The sequence below is a fragment of the Oncorhynchus tshawytscha genome, linkage group LG09 (genome assembly GCF_018296145.1).
Source record: "Oncorhynchus tshawytscha isolate Ot180627B linkage group LG09, Otsh_v2.0, whole genome shotgun sequence".
Lineage (NCBI taxonomy): Eukaryota > Metazoa > Chordata > Actinopteri > Salmoniformes > Salmonidae > Oncorhynchus > Oncorhynchus tshawytscha.
In genome coordinates this window covers 56305303-56325253 of record NC_056437.1, presented here as the reverse complement: position 1 = coordinate 56325253, position 19951 = coordinate 56305303, and the positions used below count along the sequence as shown (strand labels likewise).

Below are 19951 nucleotides of genomic sequence, written 5' to 3'. Positions count from 1 at the left end.
TGAAGAGAACACAGTGGCCTCCATCATTCTTAAATGGAAGCAATTTGGATCAACCAAGACTCTTCCTAGAGCTGTCCACACAGCCAAACTGAGCAATCGGGAGAGAAGGGCCTTGGTCATGGAGGTACCCAAGAACCTGATGGTCACTCTGACAGAGCTCCAGAGTTCCTCTGTGGAGATGGGAGAACCTTACAGAAGGACAACCATCTCTGCAGCACTCCACTAATCAAGCCTTTATGGAAAAGTGGCCAGGCAGATGCCACTCCTCAGTCAAATGCACATGACAGCCTGCTTGGAGTTTCACAAAAGGCACCTAAAGGACTCTCAAACAATGAGAAACAAGATTCTTTGTTCTGACGAAACCAAGATTGAACTCTTTAGCCTGAATGCCAAGTGTCACGTCTATCTGGAGGAAACCTGGCACCATCCCTACGGTGAAGCATGGTGGTGGCAGAATCATGCTGTGGGTATGTTTTTCAGCGGCAGGGACTGGGAGACTAGTCAGGATCGAGGGAAAGATTAATGGAGCAAAGTACAGAGAGATCCTTGATGAAACCTGCTCCAGAGCCCTCAGGACCTCAGACTGGGGCAACGGTTAACCTTCCAACAGGACAACGACCCTAAGCACACAGCCAAGACAAAGGAGTGTCTTCGGGACAAGTCTCTGAATGTCCTTAAGTGGCCCAGCCAGAGCCCGGACTTGAATTCGACCTAACATCTCTAGAGAGACCTGAAAATAGCTGTACAGCGACACTCCCCATCCAACCTGACTTGAGCTTGAGAGGGTCTACAGAGAAGAATGGGAGAAGCTCCCCAAATACAGGTGTGCCAAGCTTGTAACGTCATACCCAAGAAGACTCCAGGCTGTAATCGCTGCCAAAGGTGATTCAACAAAGTACTGAGTAACAAATGTGGAAAAAGTGTTGCACTGTATTTATATTCTGGCTCATCCTAATATTTAAATTTGAATTAATTCCATTATTTTACTTTTTAGATTTGCTTGTATTGTTAGATATTACTGCATAGTTGGAGCAAGGAACATACACATATTTAGCGGATGTAGCGAAATGATTATGTGACCAATAACATTTTATTTGATTCACTACCACCTGTGCCATAAAGGTATAGACCTCAAGGCAGAGGCCTTAGTACTCTCACATACAGAGAACATGTATTACAGCTTAGATGATGCTGGCAAAATATGACATTATACCAGCCATAATCATTAAACCAAATGTTTTTCAGAAATCCATCTGTCAAATAAAATGATGCATGGTAAAAGTACGTCTCTGGGCCGGCTGAAGAAGGCAGAAACTGTAAGATAATTTTATGGGCGTGGTTCGTTGTTACGTTCTCGTGTTCAACATGGCGGCCCCCATAGATTTAGAGCTGAAGAAGGTAAATCATTTAATCCTCTTTTCATTCTTTCTATCAAATACAATGGTCGAATAAGTTAAGTGTAACGGGGAAATTATTCAACAGTTTACCAAAAATGATGTATGTGTTATTTATAACAAAGCGTTAAGATGTGATTGAGTCATGCTGCATGGCTTGTGCGCTAACGTTAGCTTGCTAGCCAACGTTAGTTTCTGAATTCATGCGCTGTCAGTTAGTTAGCTAGCTCGTGGCAGTTGGGTTAGCTATCTAGCAACAGTGTGTAGATACTAGCTAGATGAAATATTTGACACGATGAGTCATCACTTACATTTATCAGACAATATTAGACATAGCTAGTCAAACAAAACTAAAACAAGTCAAAGTACAAGGCTGTTATAGCTAGCCTGCTAACTAACGCTAGCTATAATGAGCAGAGATGTGACTCAGTGATAGGACAATGGGATCATTTTGACCAGACCTATGTTCACTATTTGCCATCATTTCAAATACTTACTAAAACTCTGCTAGTCTTGAGCTTGCCTATTGCAATAGAAAAGTCCTAAAAGTGTAAACCCCACCCACCGAAGACTGCAGGCAGCCTAAAGCAATTGTTCAAGCGATTTCAAATATGTATTTTTTATAGAAACGCAGGTCTGATTTTTGATGTTTGAAATAATGCTGTCATATTTGTTCATGCAGGCCTTTGCAGAGCTGCAATCGAAAATGATTGACACACAACAAAAGGCGAAACTGGCAGATCTTCAGATCGACCAGCTCACTCGCATGAAGAAACATGCCAACCTGACACATGCAGAAATAAAAACCCTACCAGACAACACCCGCATGTATGAAGGAGTAGGACGCATGTGAGTAGTATTCTCTGGCTGTTTACTATTGGATTTCACTAATAGAACACTTCCCATGAAGAAACATAGGTAGTCCTTATGTATGTATTCATGTAGCCTATATATGAATTATAACAGATACATATATATGTAACATTTGTTATAAATAGTTATGAGTAACAACATTAAATGTTATATATTTGTATTGTTATAAAACTCACCATGTATATTTCAAATGGGGACAAGCACTGTTTATGAAACAAACTGTTCAAATCACTCTTGATGGTGGAGAGAATTTTACAGGTTAAAAACTGATTTCTTTCAATTCTACACATTTTGTCATGGGGTGCAAAGAACATTTTGCAGTTTAAAAAACATATTTTCTTGCAATTCTAGGGGGCAAGCCCCACAATTTGGGAACCACTGTTGTAGATGACTGTTCATCTTGTCATATACTCTAATACAGGGGTTCCCAAACGTTTTTGCCCACAACCCTATTTTCATATCTGAAAATTCTTGCGACCCCAACTAGGCCTGTGGCGGGCATGAAATTGTCAGCTAGTTATTGTCATGCAAAAGACCGCCGTCATGCCAAATATACACCATCACCATAAATCCATTATTTATTTGAGTCCGTTCTAAAAGAAACATGATATAAAGAAAATGTATTTCAGAAGAACAAAATTCGTTTTTTATATATATTTTTAATTTATTTAACTAGGCAAGCCAATTATGAACAAATTCGGGCCAATTATGTGCTGCCCTATGGGGCTCCCAATCACGGCCGGTTGTGATACAGCCTGGATTTGAACCAGGGTGTCTGTAGTGACGCCTCTAGCACTGAGTTGCAGTGCCTTAGACCCCTGCGCCACCCGGGAGCCCAATGCTATGTTAGTTATCTGGCTATGTTCATTGCCATTGTTTGGCTTGTTCATTTAGCTGACAAGATATTCTTATCAGTTCCGTGCCATTATTTTATATTATGATTTTATAGTAAGAAGAATATAATTGAACGTAGCTGAATGAAATAGAAATGATATTTTTACCATTATGGAGCGAGTGTGCTTATGAAGTGAGTGTAAAAGGGATAATTTGAAACAGGTCCTATATGCTAGATTTTGTTATTTGGGAACTTTAGTTGTGAATGATACAAACCTTAGAATGTCTTAGAAATCAAAGCATACACTACATGACCAAAAGTATGTGGACACCTGCTTGTCGAATCTCATTACAAATCATAGTATTTATTATGGAGTTGGTCCCCCCTTTGCTGCTATAACAGCCCCCACTCTTCCGGGAAGGCTTTCTACTAGATGTTGGAACATTGCTGCGGGGACTTGCTTCTGTTCAGCCATGAGCATTAGTGAGGTTGGGCACTGATGTTGGGCGATTAGGCCTGGCTCGCAGTCGGCATTCCAATTCATCCCAAAGGTATTTGATGGGGTTGAGATCAGAGCTCTGTGCAGACCAGTTAAGTTCTTCCACACCGATCTGGACAAAACATTTCTCTATGGACCTTGTGTTGTGCACGGGGGCATTGTCATGCTGGAACAGGAAAGGGACTTCCCCAAACAAAGTCGGAAGCACAGAATCGTCTTGAATGTCATTGTATGCGTTGGATAATAATAGTTGACGCAAACTAGGCATCTAGGGTTTTTCCAGTAGGACAATGCTCCATGCCACACAGCCACGTCAATCAAGGTGTGGATGGAGGACCACCAGATCAAGACCCTGTTATGGCCAGCCCAATCTCCAGACCAGAACCCTATTGAAACCTCTGGAATGTGATCAAGAGGAAGATGGATGGTCACAAGCCATCAAACAAAGCCGAGCTGCTTGAATTTTTGCGCCAGGAGTGGCATGAAGTCATCCAACATCAATGTGAAAGACTGGTGGAGAGCATGCCAAGACACATGAAAGCTGTGATTGAAAATCAGGGTTATTCCATCAAATATTGATTTCTGAACACTTCCAAAGATCAAGCATTATTGTTTTGTTTAAAAATGAATATGAACTTATTTTCTTTGTATTATTCGAGGTCTGACAACACTGCATATTTTTTGTTCTTTTAACCAGTTGTCATTTTCTGCAAATAAATGCTCTAAATGACAATATTTGTATTTGGGAGAAATGTTGTCAGTAGTTTATAGAATAAAATCATAAGTTAATTTTACCCAAACACATACCTATAAATAGTAAAACCAGAGAAACTGATAATTTTGCAGTGGTCTCTTAATTTTTTCCGGAGCTATATACTCCCAAGTTATCCATGTCATCCATGTCAATGCGTAAATCACATTAGAATATCATTTTTTTTTAGGTCTTGAATATATATATTTTGTGTGTGTGTGTGTGTGTGTGTAATTCTCCTTTAATTGCGCATCTGGGCCTTTTAATTGTGCATCTAGCGAGTGAGAAATGTGTCGGTCTAGCAATGGTTCTGTATGGCTGCTGCTCATTTCATGTCAGTTAGCAAATAACATGGTAGATACAAATTATATACTTACTCATGATATACTTCTGCCAGGTAAGCCTACTTTGCACTTACCATTCAATTGAAAAGGTTTTGGGGAAAGTATTTCTGTTACACACAGAGTGATAGAGAAACGCATGCACCACACAGACAGGCTATATTGCTGGAAATTAATTGGCAGATATTGTATTATGTTTGGCTTTTTACGCCAATAGTGTTTAACCAGGTGTGGAAAAATGTCAATGTTCCGTTGATTAGATAGTAGCCGGGAGCTTGTGGTGTTTGATACTTGTGAGATTTGTTTATGACAGTTTGCAGTAGAAAACATGAAAAATTGCATGTACTTTCTGAGTTGTTTGGCGAGCTACTCCTATGTGGGCTGCGAGCTACTGGAAGCTTGCGATTGACCTGTTGGAGACCCTTACTCTATGCTAAAAGAGTCCGTCATTGAAACAAACCAGACCCTAGTCTCTGCTGTTTGCCTAGGGTTGGGTTTTTGAGACACCTCACACACTGACTTCATGCTCTCCTCTGTCTCTTGCTCTCTCAGGTTCATCTTGCAGTCTAAAGAAGATATCAACACACAGCTGACTTACAAACAGAAGACAGCAGATGAGAAAATTAAGGAGCTTGAGGTATGCAGTAATATTGGCGCAGATTTTTATTTTTTTTTAAATTTAAAATGTAACTAGGCAAGTCAGTTAAGAACAACATCTTATTTACAATCAGCTCGGGGATTTGATCCACGAACCTTTCATTTACTGGCCCAACGTTCTAACCACTAGGCTACCTGCCGCCTATGTGTGCACAGATCCAGACACTTTTGAATATTTCAAAGGTTCAGTCCTCGATATCCCTCCTACTTAGCTTGACTTCCTGTAGATCAGTGTTGGGATCAATTCACTTTTACATTTCCTCAGTTAAGGGATTGAATTGAAATGCAACTCATGAATTGAATTTCCAGTCACTTTCTGAATTGACCCAAACCCTACTGTAGATGTTGTAGTCAATACACTGTGTGCCCTAAAACCAGTTATTGCATTCCTTCCACAGCCGCTCTTTAAAAAAAATCAGAAACAGATGTTTGTTTTCTCTCTGCAGTCTCCAATATAGCCTGTATCATTTTCTGTACCATGTATGCTATTCATATTTGAGACTAAATGAATGATGGCTTAAGGGCATTTTTATATTGGGTTGAAACGGATATCTGAAAAAACAGGCATCTCATGCTTGCCAAATACAAATGGTGCAAATAATATATTATTCACTTCTAAAATATACAAATGTGTTCTTCCCTTATGAAGTCGGTGGCTGTGTGAATGGCCCTGTCTATTTTCGAGCAACTTGACAGTGACACTGGGTTATCAGGCCATGGCAGAAGTGACTGAGAGAACCACCTCTTTAGCGCAGCAAGCATGGAATTCTCTCCCCTATGTGTTTAGATATAGAAAGTGACAGAGAGACAGAAACAGTCCCACAACTTCTCTGTAGCATCTTAACTCCAAGAGCTGTTCCTTACTCAAGTTTCAGCAGACACAAATAACTTTTCCTGGGTTTTGAGTTGGGGTTTCACTCCTATTTCTCTACTTCTGAAGTACATAGAAATGCAAATAACATGGCGTTTATTAACCCCAACAACTGTGTCAAAAACCTTGATTGAACCTGTGGCATGAGATGTACCTTGTCAGAATGACTTTCCAGCCTGACCTGTCAAGAACATGGCCCAATGGGGACAAAACTCCCATACACCGCAGGAAATATTGGTCACAAAGAATGCCGTCCGCTGGATATTTATTTTTAAACTAATGTTTCACACTGGTCTTTTGTCTGCATTCGATCAGAAGAGCAGTTCCTAGTTTCGTCCTTGTGGAAACGAGCATTGTTTTCAGTGGGATATCCCTTTGTTATATCAATCAGCAGTTGGTTTGAATCAATATGCACCTTTCCACTCTTCAATGTAACATAAGTGCAAAGTTGAATATAACTGTATATTTCAGGGAAGGGATGTTGTCAGGTGCTCCATTGGGCCTTGGGTATCAAAGGGAGCTACTGCGGTTGTGTTCTATGCAAACAAAGGGAAGTCTAACTTCTGTGGTGACCTGGGTGGTCCTGCTCGAAACAATTGAGCCGAAACAGAAATGTTTTGGTATGCTTCCCCAGATTTGTGCTTCTGACACAACCCTGTCTCAGAGCTATATGGACAATTCCTTCGACCTCGTGGCTTGGTTTTTGCTCTGACATGCACTGTCAACTGTGGGACCTTATATAGACAGGTGTGTGTCTTTCCAAATCATGTCCAATCAAGTTGTAGAAACATCAAGGATGATCAATGGAAACAGGATGCATCTGAGCTCAATTTTGAGTGTCATAGCTAAGTGTCTGAATACTTATGTAAATAAGGTGTTTCATTTTTAAAACAATTTTATACCTTTGCAAAAATGTATAAAAACCTGTTTTTGCTTTGTCATTATTGGATACTATGTGTAGATTGATGGGAAATTGTATATAATTTAATCTGTTTTAGAGTAAGGTTGTAACGCAGCACGATGGGAAAAAGTCAACCGGTCTGAATACTTTCCGAATGTACTGTATTTAGGCTTGCCATAACAAAGGGGTTAAATACTTATTGACTCAAGACATTTCAGCTTTTCATTTTTAATTAGTTTGTAAACATGTGAATACTTTCTGAAAGCTCTGTATGTGTGGTTTCTGGCCCTGGGTCTTCGATTGTCTGGGTCTGAATGTGGCCTTGTCCAGTGGTGTGGTGTAATCCCAGACAAGCCCATGACATCACCCTGGTCAACTCTATGTCTCGTGGCTCTGGAGCGACGCCCAGGGTTCCCCTCTTATGGGACAGGATTGTGGTCATAGCCTCACTCACTCGTAATAAAACTGGCATGTCAAACAGATGTTATTTTCTTTTTTTTGCCAACTAACGCCTCCCAGCCATTTTCTGTTTCATTAGTCTGTGCTGTTTCCCATGGTTACTGTGTGGCTAGTGCTACAAAAACAAATGGCTTGTCAGCTGAAAGACTGCAAATAGCAGACCACATTTATGTTTTTGAACTTTTGGAGAGTCTTCTTTGTTCTATATGCGTGGTGGGTTTGTTGCCAAAAACAAGACTGCTCGCTGTTTGTAAAGGCTAACTGCTTCCCACCAAGAGTGAATGACCCCTATCTCAGACCCTGAGTCACTTTACTCTTTGGGATATCATTTAATTTTTTTCACACCTGTGTACAGAGAGACCCATTTTTGTATTTTTTTAATAATTTTAATAATTTAAATGTTTTAACCTTTTATTTAACGAAGCAAGTCACTTAAGTACAAATTCTTATTTACAATGACGTCCAACGCTGGGCCAATTGTTCGCTGCCCTATGGGACTCCCAATCACAGCCGGTTGTGATACAGCCTGGATTCGAACCAGGGTGTCTGTCGTGACGCCTCTAGCACTGAGATGCAGAGCTTTAGACCGCTGTGCCACTCGGGAGCCCAGGGTTACCACCAATGGACCCATTCACACTGTATTTAGATCTAGCCTGGAAGTTCTCTCGTGTCCGTGCATGAACTCATCTCGGAGGGGTTCCACTGGTAATTTATGAGGTTACATGATGTCATCAGTATTCCAGTGTGCCTGCTTCCCCTCGTGATACCCAGGTATGTGTGATGACTGCAGTAACAATGACGTTAATGAGGCACTGCTTTGGCCACTGTACAGACTGTCATTGTACTTAGTCTGTGGTGGGTGATGACATGTCTTTTAAACAACAGCGCCCTCTGTTATAGTTCTTCTCTTTTTCAACGGGTTATTAAGGGATGATGATATTATTATTACCCCTGGGGTTTGGGAGGATGGGTAGATGTTAGTTACATAGCCATTTAACACTTCAGCTGCAACCTCATGTTGTTCAAAGAACCAATGTGATTTGCATCCATATATGAAATGGAAATGTTTGTTTTGGGGTCATTCCATTTGATTTCAATCACTTTTTGACCGCACCCATTTTGATTTTAACAAATGTCCATACATATTTGCACATGGCAGAAGTGGTCCTGAAAAGTAACTTTTTAGACCTGAATGCCAAAATATTCAGGAGATAGAGGGGCTCAAAGTTGACTTGTTTTGCATACCCTACCATCCATTTCTTCATCACTGGAAAAGACAAACGGTTGAGTTTTATATAGTTTAAAAGCTTACAAACAGAGTTGGCAAACTCTTGTATAGTTTCTTGAAAACAATTTGTTAAAATATATTTTTAAACCTTCAATGTAATTTCTTTTCATTTGCGCATGTTGTAGCTTAGACCCTATTTTACATCATCTGAGGTGTTTGTTGTGCCCACCACCGGTTGAGACACAACATGCTCTTGAATACAGCGTAGGTGCCATGTTTTGGCTGATAAATGTATTAAAATGGGAATGAACTAGAAATTAACTGGCAACACATAGATGGTTGGAGGTCCACACATCAGAGAATGTTGACTTGAACGAGAATATCAGTTTTAAATTATACTGTCAATCATCCATAGGAAACCTATTGAAATCATAATAACATCGATAGTAGAACAGGCATTCAATGGTGGGTGGACCAGTGGCAATCTGTGGAACTATTTGGAAGTTTCAATTTCAATGATGTGCCAGCTAAATTGCAGTGGTCTGAAGGGATATACCCATTGTATGAAATCTATTTCTACGATTTGAAATGACACCCAGTCTGTATTCAAGAGTATGCTGTGTCTCAACCAATGGCAGGCACAACACACACACCTCGGATGATGTAAAATCGGGTCTAATCTACACCCTAAGAAAGTGAGAAAAATAAATAATTTTAAAGGTAAAAAAAAAGAGAGCTTTTAAATGATAAAACTACTTTTACCATGAGCAAATATGTATGAAACTTTTGTTCGAATCAAAAGGAATGCCATCAAAGTGATTGAAATCAAATAGAATGCCTTCGGAAAGTATTTATACCCTTTGACCTATTCCACATTTTGTTAATAGCCTAAATTCAATTTTTTATTAAATTAAGACCTAATGTTTTTTTGTTTACTCTTTTTTTTTCTCCCCAATTTCGTGGTATCCAATTGGTAGTTAGTCTTGTCTCATCACTGCAACTCCCATACGGACTCGGGAGAGGCGAAGGTTGAGAGCTGTGCGTCCTCCGAAACACGACACAGCCAAGCTGCACTGCTTCTTGACACAATGCCCGCTTAACCCGGAAGCCAGCCGCACCAATGTGTTGGAGAAAACATCGTACACCTGGCGACCGTGTCACACCTTTTGCGGCTATTACAGCTTTGAGTCAACTTGGGTATGTCTGTATCAGATTTGCACATCTGGATTTGGGGATATTCTTCCTTGCAGATTTTCTCAAGCTCTGTTAAGCAATCAAGTCTTTCCACAGATTTTCAATAAACCCTAAGGAAAAATAGTACTGCCAATAAAATAACAATAACGAGGCTGCATACAAGGGGTACCGGTACCGAGTCTATGTGTAGGGATACGGGTTAGTTGATGTAATTGAGGTAATATGTACATGTAGGTAGAGGGTATAGTGCCTATGCATAGATAATTAAACAGTAGCAGCAGCAGCGTGTGTGAAGGAACCTGTGTGGCAACAATATGCGTGTGTGTGTTGGAGTGTCAGTTTGTGTGAGTGTACATCGAGTCAGTACAATACATAATTATAAAATAAGGGGTACTTGGGAACATAAAACTTCACCCCAGCATGTCATTTGCACTCTGAAGCAGGTTCTCATCAAGGATTTGCCTGTGTTTGGCTCCATTCATTGTTCCCTCTATCCTTATTAGTCTCCCAGTCCCTGCCGATGAAAAGCGTATTTATATTCTGCCTCAGCTTTATGCCTCATCACAATTATATCTCGGAGATCTACAGACAGTTCCTTGGCATAGTTTCTGCTCTGACATGCACTGTCAACTGTGGTGACCTTATATAGACAGGTGTGTTTCTTTCTAAACAATTTCCAAACGATTTAATTGGCCACAGGTGGACTCCAAGTTGTAGTGACATTTTCAAGGATGATCCAAGGAAATTGGATGCGCCTGAGCTCAATTTGGAGTTTCATAGATAAGGGGTGTGAATACTTTATTATATTTATATATTTATTATATTCTATAAATTATATCAAATAAAAATGTATTTGTCACATGCGCTGAATACAACAGGTCGTAGACCTTACCGAGAAATGCTTACTTACAAGCCCTTAACCAACAATGCAGATCAAGAAATGGAGTTTACTAAATAAACTAAAGTAAAAAAGTAACACAAAACAACAATAACGAGGGTATGTACTAGAGGTCGATTAATTAGGGCCGATTTCATGTTTTCATAACAATCGGAAATCTGTATTTTTGGACACCGATTTGGCCTATTTATTTATTTTATTATTTTTTTTTTACACCTTTTATTTAATCTTTATTTAACTAGGCAAGTCAGTTAGGAACGCATTCTTATTTTCAATGATGGCCTAGGAACGGTGGGTTAACTGCCTCGTTCAGGGGCAGAATGACAGATTTTCACCTTGTCAGCTCGGGGGATTCAATCTTGCAACCTTAAAGTTAACTAGTCCAACGCTATAACCACCTGCCTCTCTTTGCACTCCACAAGGAGACTGCCTGTTACGCGAATGCAGTAAGCCACGTTAAGTTGCTAGCTAGCATTAAACTTATCTTATAAAAAAACAATCAATCATTATCACTAGTTAACTACACATGGTTGATGATATTACTAGTTTATCTAGCATGTCCTGCGTTGCATATAATCTGACTGCGCATACAAGTATCTGTATGAGCGGTGGTAGGCAGCAGCAGGCTCATAAGCATTCATTCAAACAGCACTTTAGTGCGTTTTGTCAGCAGCTCTTCGCAATGCTTAAAGCATTGTGCTGTTTATGACTGACTTCAAGCCTATCAACTCCCTAGATTAGGCTGGTGTAACCGAGGTGAAATGGCTAGCTAGTTAGCGGGGTGCACACTAATAGCGTTTCAAATGTCACTCGCTCTGAGACTTGGAGTGATTGTTCACCTTGCTCTGCATGGGTAATGCTGCTTCGAGGGTGGCTGTTGTCGTTGTGTTCCTGGTTCGAGCCCAGGTAGCGGCGAGGAGAGGGACGGAAGCTATACTGTTACACTGGCAATACTAAAGTGCCTATAAGAACATCCAATAGTCAAAAGGTTTATGAAATACAAATGGTAGAGAGAGAAATAGTCCTATAATTCCTATAATAACTACAACCTAAAACTTTTTACCTGGGAATATTTAAAACTCATGTTAAAAGGAACCACCAGCTTTCATATGTTCTGAGCAAGGAACTGAAACGTTAGCTTTCTTACATGGCACATATTGCGCTTTTACTTTCTTCTCCAACACTTTGTTTTTGCATGATTTAAACCAAATTGAGCATTTTTCATTATTTATTTGAGGCTAAATTGATTTTATTGATGCATTATATTAAGTTAAAATAAGTGTTCATTCAGTATTGTTGTAAGTGTCATTATTCCAAATACATTTGAAAAATCGTCCAATTAATCGGTATCGGCTTTTTTGGTCCTCCAATAATCGGTATCGGTATCGGCGTTGAAAAATCATAATCGGTTGACCTCTAGTATGTACAGTGGCTACCGGTAAAAAATGGGGGGGGACGACGACAATGTAAATAGTCCAAGTGGCTTGAAATTGAAGGAGCCTTTTGGAGCTGGACTTGGTGCTCTGGTACCGCTTGCCGTGCAGTAGCAGAGAGAACAGTCTATGACTTGAGTGACTGGAGTCTTTGACAACATTTTGGACCTTCCTCAGACATCGCCTAGTATATAGGTCCTTGATGGCAGGAAGCTTGGCCCCAGTGATGTACTGGGCCGTACGCACTACCTTCTGTTGCGCCTTGTGGTCAGATGCCATGCAGTTGCCATACCAGACGGTGATGCAATCGGTCAGGATGCTCTCGATGGTGCAGCTGTAGAATGTTTTGAGGATCTGGGGACCCATGCCAAATCCTTTGTCTCCTGGGGGGGTGGAGAAGGTGTTGTCATGCCCTCTTCATGACTATATTGGTGTGTTTGGACTCTGATAGTTTGTTGGTGATGTGGACACCAAGGAACTTGAAACTCTCGACCTGCTCCACTTCAGCCCCGTTGATGTTAATGGGGGCCTGTTTGGCCCTCCTTTTCCTGTAGTCCACGATCAGCTCCTTTTGTCTTGCTCATATTGATGGAGAGATTGTTGTCGTGGCACCACACTGCCAGGTCACTGACCACCTCCCTATAGGCTGTATAATCATTGTTGGTGATCTGACCTACCACCTTTGTCATCAGCAAACTTGATGATGGTGTTTGAGTCGTGCTTGGCAAGGCAGTCATGGGTGAATGGAGTATAGGAGGGGACCTCCCCGTGTTGAGGATCAGTGTGTCATGTGTTGCTGCCTACCCTTAACACCACTGTCAGGAAGTCCAGGATCCAGTTGCAGAGGGTGTTTCGTCCCAGGGTCCTAAGCTTAGTGATGCGCTTTGAGGGCACTATGGTATTGAACGCTGAGCTGTAGTCATTGAACAGTATTCTCACATAGGTGTTCCTTTTGTCCGGGTGTGAAAGAGGAGAGTGGAGTGCGATTGACATTGCGTCATCTGTGGATATGTTGGGGCGGTATGCAAATTAAAGTAGGTCTAGGGTTTCCGGGATGATGGTGTTGATTTGAGCCATGACCAGCCTTTGAAAGCACTTCATGGCTACCGACGTGAGTGCTACGGGGCGGTAGTCATTTAGGCAGGTTACCTTCACTTTCTAGGGCACAGGGACTATGGTGGTCTGCTTGAAACATGTAGGTATTACAGACTAAGCCAGGGACAGGTTGAAAATGTCAGTGAAGACACTTGCCAGTTGGTCCGTGCGTGCTTTGAGTACACGTCCTGGTAATAAGTCTGGCCCCGCAGCTTTGTGAATGTTAACCTGTTTAAAGGTCTTGCTCACATCGGCCATGGAGAGCGTAATCACACTCTTGTCCGGAACAGCTGGTCCTCTCATGCATGCTTCAGTGTTGCTTGCCTCGAGCGAGCATAAAAGGCATCTAGCTCGTCTGGTAGGCTCACGTCATTCGGCAGCTCTCGGCTGTGTTTCCCTTTGTTGTCCGTAATAGTTTGCAATCCCTGCCACATCCGATGAGTGTCAGTACCAGTGTAGTAGGATTCAATCTTAGTCCTATATTGACGCTTTGCCTGTTTTTATGGTTCGTCTGAGGGCATAGCGGGATTTCTTATAAGCGTCCGGATTAGTGTCCAGCTCCTTGAAGCGGCGGCTTTAGGCTTTAGCTCGGTTCGGATGTTGCCTGTAAATCCATGGCTTCTGTTTGGGATATGTACTTACGGTCACTGTGGTGATGACGTCATCGATGCACTCATTGATGAAGCCGGTGACTGAGGTGGTTTACTCCTCAATGCCATTGGATGAATCCCGGAAACATATTCCAGTCCTGTAGCATAGCATCCCCGTCATCTTACCACTTCCGTATTGAGCGAGTCACTGGTACTTCCTTCTTTAGTTTTGTTATGGTCAGATTTGCCAAATGGAGGGCAAGGGAGAGCTTTGTTGTTGTCTCTGTGTGTGGAGTAAAGGTGGTCTAAAGTTTTTTTGTTTTTTTCCCCTCTGATTGCACATTTAACATGCTGGTAGAAATGAGGTTAAATGGATTTAAGTTTGCCTGCATTAAAGTCCCTGATGAGCATTTTCTTGTTTGCTTTTGGCCTTATACAGCTCGTTGAGAGCGGTCCTAGTGCCAGCATCGGTTTGTGGTGGTAAATAGACGACTACGAATAATATAGATGAGAACTCTCTCGGTAGATAGTGTGGTCTACAGTTTATCATGATGTACTCGGCCTCAGGCGAACAATACCTCGAGACTTCTTTAATATTAGACATCGCACACCAGTTGTTATTGACAAATAGACACGCACCCCTGCCCCTCGTCTTACCAGATGTAGCTGCTCTGTCCTGCTAATGCACGGAAAACCCAGCCAGCTCTATATTATCCATGTCGTCGTTCAGCTACGACTCGGTGAAACATAAAATATTGCAGTTTTTAATGTCCCGTTGGTAGGATAGGCGTATGAATACTTTAAGGCACAGTAAATAGGGCTATGAGTCATCAGTAAATGTCAAGTAATCATTGGCAGAATTGTTCTGTTGATATTTGTTAGAAACTTCGATAACATCAAGCGTGCAACAGCATTAGTTCAGAATAGGCTTCCTCTGCATCTGATGCAGGGACCCGACATGACAACGGGTCTATTTGTTGTTCCGTCTGTGTGCAGTCTTTCTACCTTGCCATTGTTGCCCTGGCTCAAGTCCTCAGAGCTGGTCATCGCATACATGAGGATCCATGCACTTTACAACAAGACTCACTGACCTGACAGCCACCCACGTAAATGCAAGAGGACCAGCATTGATTCCATAAGCTCAACATTAGATGAGGGTATATTGACTCCATGACACTGCCTGTTTGAGGTCAATAGGGCGTCCCTAATAATTCTTGTTTAATGGGATGGCCCCTTGGACTTCGTCACTCGGCTACGTTCGTTTTTGACCGTAACATAAATCTGTGAATAAACAAAAGGCTAAACTTTTCCTGCATTCCACACTGGTGAGAGGGCACATATGTTGCCTTAGATATGGGTCTTAACATGTTTTGACAAGGAACATTATACACGCTACAGTGCATTCGGAAAGTATTCATACCTCTCAACTTTTTCCATATTTTGTTACAACCTTATTCTAAAATGTATTAAATAGATTTTTTCCCATCATCGATCTACAAAATACCCCATAATGACAAAGCAAAAATGTTGGAGTGTCCCCCATTCTTCTCTGCAGATCCTCTCAAGCTCTGCCAGGTTGGATGGGGAGCATCGCTGCACAGTTATTTTCAGGTCTCTCCAGAGATGTTTGATAGACAAGCCTAAGATTACCATGCACAATGCCAAGCGTCGGCTGGAGTGGTGTAAAGCTCGCTGCCATTGGACTCTGGGGCAGTGGAAATGTCCTCTGGAGTGATGAATCACGCTTCACCATCTGGTAGTCCGACAGACAAATCTGGGTTTGGCGGATGCCAGGAGAACACTACCTGCCCCAATGCATAGTGCCAAATGTTAAGTTTGGTGGAGGAGGGATAATGCTCTAGGGCTGGTTTTCATGGTCCGGGCACCTTAGTTTGGGTGAAGGGAATTACCTGGATGTCTGCATAAATTGGTCATCAAATTTGATCTGATCTTCATCTAAATCGCAACAATAGACAGACAGTGTGCTTAAACTAATAAAACACAAATTATTGTATTTTCTTGTCTATATTGAATACATCATTTTAACACTCACAAATTATTGTATTTTCTTGTCTATATTGAATACATCATTTTAACACTCTCCAAAAGTTGATTGGAGTCAGGAGTCAGCTAACCTGGAGTTCAATCAATGAGACGAGATTAGAGATGTTGGTTAGAGCTGCCTTGCCCTATAAAAAAACTCACCAAATTTGAGTTTGCTAATCACAAGAAGCATTGCCGGATGTGAACCATGCCTCGAACAAAAGAGAACTCAGAAGACCTAAGATTAAGAATTGTTGACTTGCATTAAGCTGGAAAGGGTTACAAAAGTATTTCTAAAAGCCTTGATGTTCATCAGTCCACGGTAAGACAAATTGTCTATAAATGGAGAAAGTTCAGCACTGTTGCTACTCTCCCTAGGAGTGGCCGCCCTGAAAAGATGACTGCAAGAGGACAGCACAGAATGCTCAATGAGGTTAAGAAGAATCCTAGAGTGTCAGCTAAAGCCTTACAGAAATCTCTGGAACATGCTAACATATCTTGACAAGTCTACGATACGTAAAACACTAAACAAGAATGGTGTTCATGGGAGGACACCACGAAAGAAGCCACTGCTGTCCCAAAAAAACATTGCTGCACGTCTGAAGTTTGCAAAACTGCACGTGGATGTTCCACAGCACTAATGGCAAATATTCTGTGGACAAATTTAACTAAAGTTGAGTTGTTTGGAAGGAACACACAACACTATGTGTGGAGAAAAAAAGGCACAGCACACCAACATCAAAACCTCATCCCAACTGTAAAGTATGGTGACGGGAGCATCATGGTTTTGGGGCTGCCTCAGGGCCTGGACAGCTTGCTATCATTAACGGAAAAATGAATTCCCAAGTTTATCAAAACATTTGCAGGAGAATGTGCAATCTGTCCACCAATTGAAGCTCAACAGAAGATGGGTGATGCAACAGGACAATGATCCAAAACGCAGAAGTAAATCATCCCAAGAATATTGCTGAACTGAAACAGTTTTGTAAAGAGGAATGGTCCAAAATTCCTCTGGACCGTCTGATCTGGTCTGATCCGCAACTACAGAAAACATTTGGTTGAGGATCTTGCTGCCAAACGAGAGTCAACCAGTTATTAAATCCAAGGGTTCACATACTTTTTACAACGTGTGCTATGAATGTTTACATGGTGTGTTAAATGAAGACATGAAAATGTATAATTGTTTGTTTTATTAGTTTAAGCAGACTGTCTTTTTGTGTCCTAGCTGAAGATCAAATTAAATGACCAATTTATGCAGAAATCCAGGTATTTTCAACGGGTTAACATACTTTTTCTCGCCACTGTACAATTACATTCTAGATGATTCTGTGCTTCCAACTTTGTGGCAACAGTTTGGGGAAGGCCCTTTCCTATTTCAGCATGACAATGCCCCCGTGCACAAAGTGAGGTCCATACAGAAATGGTTTATCAAGATCGGTGTGGAAGAACTTGACTGGCCTGCACAGAGCCCTCACTTCAACCCCATCGAACACCTTTTGGAATGAATTTGAACTCCCGACTGCGAGCCAGGCCCAAGCACCCAACATCAGTGCCCGATCTCACTAATGCCCTTGTGGCTGAATGGAAGCAAGTCCCCGCAGCAATGTTCCAAACATCTAGTGGAAAGCCTTCCCAGAAGAGTAGAGGCTGTTATAGCAGCAACGGGGGGGGACCAACTCCACATCAATACCCATGATTTTGGAATGAGATGTTTGACGAGCAGGTTTCCAACATACTTTTGGTCATGCAGTGCACATCCCCCTATTCTCTGTTATAGGCCCATATATTCTGTGGAACAAGACCGACTGGGTAGGAATAGCACCCGTTGTTATTACTTGACTGACTGTAGGCCTATACATTCATATTAACAGAAGTGATGTGCCTGGTCGATAGCGTTGCGGTGTCAGTTCAGGATCAATTCGATACACATCACTGTCTGTGAAAGGTGCTGTAAAGTCCCTTTATGGCCACATTCTCCGACTCGCTCACCAGGTGTCCGTGGCACATGTTGCCTTTTCCCTGCCACCTTTAGAACTTCGTGCAGAATAACTTTTCATTGAAACTGGCTCCAGGGGTGGATATTTGGATAGTTCTTTGTACAGAACGTTTTTAAATGGTATGCCCATCGATTTCACTTGAAATTCGTTGGAATACTATTTAGAATGTGTCTCTGTATGTAGGCATCTGTGTAGACATGTATCCATTTCTTGTGTTCCCCAGTATTGTGAAGACATCTGCCATCTCCAGAAATGAAAAAGGAAAATATCCCTCTGAGGTCATGATGGGTAAATGAGTGGTTGACTGAATCTGTCCTTTTTGTCCTCTCTACAGCAAAAGAAGACGTACCTGGAGCGCACTGTGAAGGATGCTGAGGACAACATCAGAGAAATGCTCATGTCCAGGAGGGCCCAGTGAGATTGAAACACCAATACAAACGCATACTTTCGCTAATTTGTGACTTCCCTCTGATATAATTTGTGTATGTTATAACCGGCTACAGTAAACCTTAATGACTGACCAAGCAGGTGCTGTTCTCCATATGAGGTTTTCTTGCTTCTCTGCCAGTACTGTAACATCTGCCCTGTTACTTAAGTTATACAATCTGAAGGGACACTATCTTCACATTAAATAATCATCTTGGACTGTGTCTTGCAATGTCATTTTAACTTCTCAACTTTTTTTTGTTTGTTACTGCTGCAGTTTGTTGATATGATAATAAAAATGGGTAATGAAACGAGAGGATTGTGCCTTGTGTTTATTTTAGAGGCTTATTGCACTTGTTGGCTGCTGGTGTGACTTTAATCAGTCAAGGGTAGACTTATTTGATTCCTGTGTGTGTGTGTTTTTGCATGTGCACGATTTGTTTGTTCCTTCCTATATGTCACTGGTTTCCTGTCAGGAGGTTTTGGGCTTCCTGATATCCTGTCTGCTCTCCCTCCATCTCTCTCTCCTTGAATTGTCCTCTTGCCCTCCCCTCCCTCTCTTTGACATCACCACCCCACTCTGTATCACTGATTGTGTGTCCGTCTCTGTTGGCGATGTTCTATAACAGAGTAAAAGTCTCCACCCATAAAATGCGGTTAAGGGCTTAATCATACTGCACTTTGCTGTATCCATCGTCTTGCTGTGTCTTATTTATTCGAAAAGGTCAAATATCCCGTGATTGGAATGTACAGTTGTGGCCAAAAGTTGAGAATGACACAAATATTAATTTTCACATAGTCGGCTGCCTCAGTTTGTATGATGGCAATTTGCATATACTCCAGAATATAATGAAGAGTGATCAGATGAATTGCAAAGTCCCTCTTTGCCATGCAAATGAACTGAATCCCCCCAAATATTTCCACTGCATTTCAGCCCTGCCACAAAAGGACCAGCTGACATGTCAGTGATTCTTTCGTTAACACAGGTGTGAGTGTTGACGAGGACAAGGCTGGAGATCACTCTCTCATGCTGATTGAGTTTGAATAACAAACTGGAAGCTTCAAAAGGAGGGTGGTGTTTGGAATCATTGTTCTTCCTCTGTCAACCATGGTTACCTGCAAGGAAACACGTGCTGTCATCATTGCTTTGCACAAAAAGGGCTTCATAGGCAAGGATATTGCTGCCAGTAAGTTTCCACCTAAATCAACCATTTATCAGATCATCAAGGACTTCAAGGAGAGCGGTTCAGTTGTTGTGAAGAAGGCTTCAGGGCGCCCAAGAAAGTCCAGCAAGCGCCAGGACTGTCTCCTAAAGTTGATTCAGCTGCGGGATTGGGGCACCACCAGTACAGAGCTTGCTCAGGAATGGCAGCAGGTAGGTGTGAGTGCATCTGGACGCACAGTGAGGTGAAGATGTTTGGAGGATGGCCTGGTGTCAAGAAGGGCAGCAAAGAAGCCACTTCTCT

The 19951-nt window shown here is 41.7% G+C and overlaps 1 protein-coding gene across 1 annotated transcript; it reads left to right on the top strand.

Annotated features, from left to right (window-relative positions):
* Positions 1–1246: 1246 nt before the first annotated feature.
* Positions 1247–18799, top strand: pfdn1 (prefoldin subunit 1). Its single transcript, XM_024432620.2, has 4 exons — positions 1247–1398; positions 2077–2243; positions 5246–5330; positions 18394–18799. Exons 1-4 carry the CDS (start codon positions 1330–1332, stop codon positions 18475–18477), a joined length of 405 nt encoding a protein of 134 aa, XP_024288388.1. The 5' UTR covers positions 1247–1329; the 3' UTR covers positions 18478–18799.
* The last annotated feature ends 1152 nt before the right edge of the window (positions 18800–19951 follow it).